This window comes from Leptosomus discolor, chromosome 20 (genome assembly GCF_034619465.1).
Source record: "Leptosomus discolor isolate bLepDis1 chromosome 20, bLepDis1.hap2, whole genome shotgun sequence".
In the NCBI taxonomy this organism is placed as follows: Eukaryota; Metazoa; Chordata; class Aves; order Leptosomiformes; family Leptosomidae; genus Leptosomus; species Leptosomus discolor.
In genome coordinates, this window is record NC_141410.1 from 2,554,364 (window position 1) to 2,562,313 (window position 7,950).

The window sequence follows — 7,950 nt, forward strand, 5'->3', positions numbered from 1 at the left end:
GCCTAAGCACCGGCAAAGGAACGCTGAAACGCAGAAGAAACAGGTCCGAAACGCTGGACGGCCATTCCCGACTCATCCTACAACAGCAAGACCGTGCAGTGACACTGGGTGCCGCCTCAGCGGTTTTCACGGGAGCGCTACTTGCTGCACGCATCAGCTCACCCTGAGCCAGAGAACGCGGGCGTCCTCCTGGGTCTCCATGCCGGGCCTCTGCACCCGCCTCCGAACCCAAACCCACCAGCGCCTCTTTCTCCCGGCTGATTTTAAAGGGTCTGGACAAGTAACTGACTCAGCTGGCTGAAGCTGGGCAAGGCAGATGCCCTCCTTGTCTCCAGGCAGCTGAGAGGCAGCAGGCTGCAGAAAGGCAGTTCCTAAAACCTGGCTGGGAAGTCAGCGAGGTGGCACCGGCCTCGTCCCTAGAAGGGAAAAGCTGCCGGTCTCAAGCTGGATCTTGGCCAGAGATCATGTGCTCCAAGCAGAAATGATGAACAAGCCTGGGCCTGAGGACAGCCCTATAGGGGACCCCACCCATCAGCACGGGTCTGCAAGAAAGCCTGGGAACAAGGTCGTCCCTCTCTTCAAAAGCCTATCGACGCCACCAGAAGTAACAGGGAAACGAAAGAACAATTACATCCCCTGTTGTCACTTCATCAAGCAGGAGGAGCTCCCCAGAGTCTGGAGTGCCACAGATCTGAAAGACTCTGTTATGGAAGCGGGGACAAAGTGTCTTCGTGGGCAATTCCAGACCTCTCTGGAAATCATCGAATGGAAGGCCAAAAACGGTGGGGATTTGCTGGCGCTTCACTGAGCTGAGTCAGCTCTCTACAGACTCAAAGGACTGCGAAACTAAGTCAAGAGAAAAGGAAAGGAGCAGAGCAGCCCAGAGGCTGATTGCACTGGCGGCCTGCGAAGACACACTTACCCCATTTCTGTTTCACTGCTCTACATTTCCCCACACTGGGAGATCACAACCGGCAGCTTGGGTTTGTTGTTTGGACCCGTCGGCACATTCTGAGGACAGACAAACGTATAGCGTTAAACCTCATAAAAGCTCGGCAAATCCCGCGAGTGACAGGTACTCCAAGACCGGCTGAGAGAGAGATGCCTACAGCATCAGGAACCGGGAAATCCAGACACAGCTCCGAGTCGCACAGAAGCACCATCACGCATTTGGGCAACGGACCCAGCCATAAGCTGCTGCACTCTCTCTGCGGGCAGAGGTTTGGGATACAGACCAGACCCCGATCCCTCCAAGGGGAGGGAAGGCACAGAGCTAAAGCCAGAGAGCTCCTCCTGAGATACAGCAGGCATCACGTCGCTTGAGGCTGCTCTGGCCTAAAGCTTGAAAGTTACTAATTACAGCTGCAACACGCGAAGCAAACTTGCCTTTGTACGGCCTTTGCGGAATCCAAACACCAGACAGTCCCACAGCAACCCTCATTCTGAACCTCTCCTTCTGCTGGACTCAGCTGCTCCTTTCTGAGTCTCTTACTTATTTCCCTCAACTCGCCCCTCGCTGCAGTGACGCACAAGGCAGGCACACCGCAACCCTGCCATCGGTGCTCCTGGCAAAGAGGGTCAGCAACACGTGCATCACACCGCGCCGTACCCTTCCTTGCACGGGACCTGTTCTCAACACCGGACGGGGGTCAGCTCTGTGCTCGCCCCGCTTCCCAGACCGAGGGTGGAGGCCCTTGCGCACATTAGCCAGGCGCGGGCCAGGGAGTTCAGTTTCGCCTCTCTCGATCTCACCGCTGTTTGTTACATCTCCTCATCTCCTCAGACACCCAGTCACGACGCTGGAAGCCCTTCAGGAGATGACTTTCATTTTTCTTATCAAACACGCTGATCACGGATCAGCAGAACTGATCATTCAGCATCCACGGAATAATCCCGGGCAACGGCACAGAAGTGATCTGCTTCACACCCTCGTCTGGGTTGCTGACGGAACAGCTTTTCAATTCAGCTTCCCCAACAAATGCAAAGCGTCGCAAATAAAGCCACAGGAACACAATCCCCGCTCAAAGACCAACCAGCAACCACGACAGCACAGCATTTCTAAAGTCAATCTATAGGACAGCATTTGCCTCAACGCCTTTCCTGCCATTTTATAACAACGACAACCGGTAACACCAGTTATCAACGCTGCTGTTCCCTGGTACCCTGTAAACAGACAGCGGCAGAGAACAGAACCACCCTTGTCAATCCTCTGTACCACTTGCCCAAGGGGACGTTCGCGGAGAAATAGGCAAATTCAACTTACTTCCATTTTTCTCATGACCAACAGCCCATCGACGATTTTACCTAGAATGAGAAAATTCTTCCATCTCAATACGGCCGGATTTACCTTTGCTCCCCGCCACTCATCACAGGTACATGCACTTTTGGTCCCGCTGGAAAGTCTGGTGCAGTGTAAAGCTACTGGCCACGTCAGGGCTGGCTTCCGAGCTCTAAACGGGCAAAGGAAACGATCCCTCTTAAAACGTGCTCCACAGGCGAGGGGCGAAGAACAAGCAGTCCCCGGCTGTTTCTTCGAGCAGCTGCGCCACAGGCAGTGTCCCTCAGCCGGGACGCCAGGCCGCCGCTGCCGGTACTCACCGAACACGACGGGTTTCCAATCCAACCAGTCACATTTGGAGCACGTAACGAAAAACTGACAGCATTTTTACTTATCGCTAGCCAGCTGCGGAAGGACCCAGCTGGGAGGGACCACGGCTTGGCCCGGCAGAGCGACTCCGGAGCCACGCCGCTTTCACACAAAGCTGCCGAGACCAGCGCGGGATCCCTCGTCCCACGCCACGGCACACTGCTCGCTTAGCTGTGTCGTGACACCTCTTTCTGGGCCGTGCTTGGAACGGGAGGAGTAACTAATGCACATGGCGAATGCTCTAAGCAAGTGCTTTAAGGGCAGGGCAGCTGAAAGAGCTGGGCGAGAAGCAGCTGCGGACAGGAACGCTGCAGCACCGGCTCCGCTTGCTGTCTGTGGCCAAAGTCAGGGTACTGTTCCTACCAGGCAACGGGCAACGCTTGCAGTTTTTCCTACAGCGTGGAACAGGAAGCCTATGTTAGCAAAGGCACCCTGGGAACGCTGCTACGGCTTCGGAACGCCCCACCTCTTTGCCTCCCCCTTGCTGAGGTCAGTGCTCGGTAACAGCATCGGGGAGGAAGAAAACCCCACCGCTTGCCACCCTACACAAACCGCAAGAGCCACCAAGCTCTTCTCAAAGCTCATCGAGCAAAGCCTGCCCCAGCCCTCCAACGGGGGAAAAGAAAGGACGCTGCAGGATCATCATCGGGACTTCGCTGTTCCTCCACGCATTAACCCACGAGCAGCCTTCTGACGAGCACTCACACAGCCGGTCTTTCAGCCCTTGGGTCCAGCGGTGGAGATGTCTGTTGCCTGGCAAAGACCTGATACACCCAGGAAAAGGGCACAGAGAAAGTACCTAAAGCTTTTCCGTCTTACAACGGCAGTGTTTTCTACTCACCATAGAGAGCAGCCCAGGAGCAGAGTGTTTCAGCTTGAAGTTTTCGTCGGCAAAAGGACCCCTGTATATACTGGCTACTCCGGTGCCGTCTCCCTGGGTGACAGAGGTGCCCCGTCAGCCTCAGCGCTTGTTCTGAGCCAGCGCTACCCAACGGTTCAGTTTATTAAAACACAAATTTAAAAGCCTCACGCAAAAGGACAGGGCTCAACTCTGCCCCAAATGGATGCTCCCCTGCCCTCGATACGCACCAGGAGCCAACACATTCAATGTCTGGTGCAAGCCCTAATGCTTGAGCAGCTCCAGGGGGAGAAATAAAGCCCGCGGGGGCATCGCAGCAGCATCGCAATTAGCGACCACCTAAAGTCTGCTGCGGCTGAGCCGCCCGCCGTGCGGTCACTCCCCTCAGCGACTTTCAGACAACCAAGTTTTAGGAAGTTTGGATTAAAAAAGCTTCATCACGCCCCCTCACGTTTTGAAACGCTTCCAGAAATGAAATCATTTTACTGGGTCCTAGGACAGCCAAGAGACCCCGCGGTCCTCCAGCCTTCCCCACACACTCTGCTTCTCCCCAACTCAGAGCACGACCACCACTGCCGGCACAAACTCTGTCCTCTTTTGGCACAATTCACTGACAAAAAGTTCGTTTGCACGGAAACGATCTCTTGCACCACATGCTTCTCGGTTGCCTACTTAAGGTCACTCTCCGCAAAGCAAAGACAAACTCGCAGGGTTTCTTGTTCGGGGGGACAGGAGAAGGCGGGGAAGGACAACAGGGTAAAAAAAAAAAATCTTTGCCAATTTGAAAAGCCTCGAGCTGTACTGCCACGGGGCTTTTTAGAGAGGAACTCTTTGGGGGAGGAGAGGGTATGTGCACACAAGACTCACGATTCCTTTCCAAGTACATTACAGCCTGCTGCAGTGAGATGGCAGCAAAGCTACAAGGAAACCTCCAGTGACTACTGGGGACCTCAAAAGAGAGCCAACAGAGCCCCCAAATCAGCACGCACCCTTGGAAACAGTGCCTATTACACCACGCAGGAGAAGCCCCAAAGGAATACAGAGGTACATACGTTTACAAAGTCACCTCCTTGGATCATGAAATCCTTTATCACCCTAAACAAGGAAAAGAATACTTAGTTCTCAGCAGACAAATGCCTCAAGAAGAATACTACGTGGTAAAAAGGAGTTTGGCCTCGCAGCAGCACCACGGAAGTTATCAGGGCCTACGAACGCTACAGTCTCAAGTCTACCACAAATATTAACTACTGGTTGCTATCAGGTGATTTGGGAGCCACTGCTCTTCGACCAGGGACAGCGATTAGGTGACAGATGCCAGAAAATGATCTCTGACCTGGCCCACCAGGAACGGGGGATCCCTCCCAGTGACCCCAGCGTACACGTCTGACAGCGCCCCCAAATCCCCCACAGCTACAGAAGGACAATTAGCTGCCACCCACAAAGGCCTCCCAGACCAGTAACGCCTTGAAGGCGCGTCTCAAAACCCCAGCTGGCTCAGGCTGCTATTTAGGTGCCTGAACAAAAGCAGGGGAATTACCTGTGGAAAGTGCTTCCTTTATAACCCACAGGGACACCATCTTTCCTGCAAGGAAATAAACAGGAACATCACTGCGACTCACTGGACAGCCCACGCAAAACCCTCCCAGGGATCCGGAGCCCCAAAGGGCTGCCCTGTACCTCAGCAGCTGCCTTGATACACAACCAAGCGCTGCAGCCTGGCTCTCAGCTGGTGCTCTCGGGGGCACAGGGAAACCTCCGGTGGGCCCTGCACATGAACTGACGTGGTTCCCTACAACCTCCACACCATCACCTTGACGGGATCCCGCGGCAAGCTGCAGCACGGGCGGCTGCGAGTTGCAGACAGGCCGTTCTAGAGCGACCTGAGCACGAACACAGTCATGCCCAAATGGCAAAGTCTGCCACCTCCGCGACCCACCGACGAGCCCGGCACAACTTCATCCCAGCAGGTTTCTCTCCCTCTTTCCTTTTGTACTGGGACAGTGAGAGAAAATCCCAAGTGACCCTTCTTCCTACTTGCCCAGCCCTCTTTCTCGCAGTAGCCTACTTAAAAAGACCCACTAGAACCCACTCACCTGAATTCCCCCGTACAAAACTGCCTGGAAAACAAAAAAGAGAGCAGAGCGTGAGGCACATCCGTCGGCCCGTGGCAAAATAACCGGGCGGCGAGGAGAGCCCTACCGTGACCTTAAGGCAGCCCCCTTCATAGATGCACTGGGCCTATCGGAAGCTCCACCGAGGGAGCAGAGAGGGACCGGAGGCCTTCACCTTCCAGCCAGACGGGCTCCCCCGGGGATCAGCATGCTGCACCGTCACATCTCTCTGGCAACGCAGAGAGGAGCAAAGCAGGTGCAGCAGTTCGCGGGGGCAGGCAGTCGCTCTGCCACCAGAGACGTTCCTGCACCGAAAACCCTTCGCAGGCCGGCTCCAGGCTGAGCCGCAGGAACGCCGGCCGCTCCTCACCTGAAGTTCTCCGCCGTTTTGGGGACAACGTCGGCGAACAGCTCCATCTTCATGCGGCCGACCTCCTGGGCAAGACGGCGGCCACATGAGCCTTCTGGGCCCCACTCGCACCCACCGGCCTCCCCACCGCTGCACCCAGGCAACTCCCGCCAAGTCAGCCTCCTGCTGCAACCCCAGCCCTGCAAGCCCCCTCCCGATGCAGCCCTGCACCTCCACACCCCTCCCCCGCAGCACTGCCCCAAGCCCCTGCCCACGCGCCCCTGCAACCCCACAGCCCCCGCTGAACCCCGACGCGCCCCTCCAACCACTTGCGCCCCTCACAGCCCCACGACGGACCCTGCGACCGCCCCCTCCCAGCGCACCCCCACCCTTGCGCTCCTACACTCCCCACGAGACCCAACAGCCCCCCCCGCACCCCGGCCAACCCCCTCCCGCACCACCAACAAAAAGACCCCGCCCTGCACCCCTGGCCGCTCCCCTCCCCTCCCCTCCCCAACAAGCCCCCCCCGCCCTCCCGCTGCACCCCCGCAACACCCCACCGCACCCCCGCCGGCCCCTCCCGCTGCACCCGCGGCCCCCGGCCCCGCCGCGCGGCTCCCGAGAGCCCCAGGGGCCGGGGCCGGGGCCGGGGCCGGGGCGGGGCCGGGGCGGCGGCGCCCTCGCCCACCTGCCCGCCGATGGCGACATCGAAGAAGACCACGGGGTTGTTGGGGTTGGACGCCAGCACCGCCATCGCGGCCGCCTCTCCCGGCAGCGGCCGCGGCAGCGGGAGGCGGGGCGCGCACGCGCCTTCCCTCGGCTGCCCTCCCTGCCTGCCGGCGGGCAGCGGCGGGGGCTGGCGGCCCCGCAGCCGGGGCTCTGTGGCCCCGGCCCGCCCCGGAGTCGACCCGCCAGGCCGGGCGGCGCCGGGAGGGTGCCAGGGGCCTGCGGAGGGCTTGAGGAGATTGGCGTTCCCCTGGGCTTTGTCCCTCGTGGGCAGCTCTCGGCTCCCTTCTTGGCAGGGCCGGGCTGCTGCCCTCTGGCCCTTGGCGCCGGCCCCGCCGGGGGAGACCCCAGCCTGCTGCCTCCAGGATGGCTCCTGCCCCCGGGGCTTTCCTGGGCAGCTTGGCAGGGCCGGGCTTCAGCAGGGGGCAGGGCCTGGCCTTCAAGCACGTCTCCTCCTGCCTTAGTGCGGGCCTGCTGCAGCGCAGAGGGTAGACAGGCCAGCTCCAGTGCCCCACGGGAGACTTCAGGGAGCGCTGGCGAGCGGCACTGCTGCGGCCATCACCAGATTGAGGATTTGGGGCTACTGCTTAGCGACCCCCTTGCTCTTCCCACCTTGCCTTGAAGAGCAAGAATTCTAATTGGTGAATAGCAGTAGGAGAGACTAATGATTATGCTGGGAAAGTAAGTCTCAAAGGGAATAAATGATCAAATACGAAATACAATCTCTATTGCCAATGCTGCTAGCACGCCCCTGTAAAATCCCAGACCGAAGGTCTTCATTAACCAATGCTCTGTTCGTGGTTAGAAACAAGGACAGTCTGTTGTAGTCCAAGATGTCTGCCAGACAGGATTTATTACGGTACCCGCTGTGTGTAATCCTTGAATCATGACCAAAGCAGCTGCGAGCCAAGGACGTGTTCCCTGACCATCCGCAGTCAATTCGAGGAGCGGTCGAGACCTCCGACTCACGGGCCACCTGCCCAAATGATAGCCCCTACTCAAAGGGGAACAATGGACAGAGGCTGTGCGCTAATTTGCATCAGAAGCGAGGAAAGAAGAACCAGTCATCGAGAGGAAGAGAATGAATATGCATTGTATAAGCTAAATACGTATGAATTGAATATAGAAATACTCGTTGGTTGCAGTGTGCAGGCGGACATCCTTGGGAAGGATCCCGTGTCCCCGGTGCGCAGCGTTAATAAAGGACGTCTCTACTTCTCTAACTGGGTGCAGAGAATGAATCTGAGAAAACTCAACA

The 7,950-nt window shown here is 57.7% G+C and overlaps 1 protein-coding gene across 1 annotated transcript; it reads right to left on the minus strand.

The window, feature by feature from the left end:
• Nucleotides 1–942: 942 nt before the first annotated feature.
• On the minus strand, nucleotides 943–6,720 carry LOC147414038 (peptidyl-prolyl cis-trans isomerase H-like). The gene is made up of 9 exons (XM_086476317.1): nucleotides 6,655–6,720; nucleotides 5,988–6,052; nucleotides 5,600–5,623; nucleotides 5,044–5,088; nucleotides 4,559–4,601; nucleotides 3,467–3,581; nucleotides 2,599–2,762; nucleotides 1,110–1,208; nucleotides 943–1,011 (listed from the first exon to the last, which is right to left on the minus strand). The coding sequence occupies exons 1-9, from the start codon at nucleotides 6,718–6,720 to the stop codon at nucleotides 943–945; spliced, it is 690 nt and encodes a 229-aa protein (XP_086332443.1).
• Nucleotides 6,721–7,950: the final 1,230 nt, after the last annotated feature.

Coding starts and splice junctions, on each gene's coding strand:
- LOC147414038 (XM_086476317.1), bottom strand. CDS start 6,720: ATGGCGGTGCTGGCGTCCAACCCCAACAACCCCGTGGTCTTCTTCGAT. Junction 4,602..5,043: donor AAAGGAAGCACTTTCCACAG/GTAATTCCCCTG, acceptor TTCCTTGTTTAG/GGTGATAAAGGATTTCATGA. Junction 1,209..2,598: donor TTGGAAACCCGTCGTGTTCG/GTGAGTACCGGC, acceptor CTCTGCCCGCAG/AGAGAGTGCAGCAGCTTATG.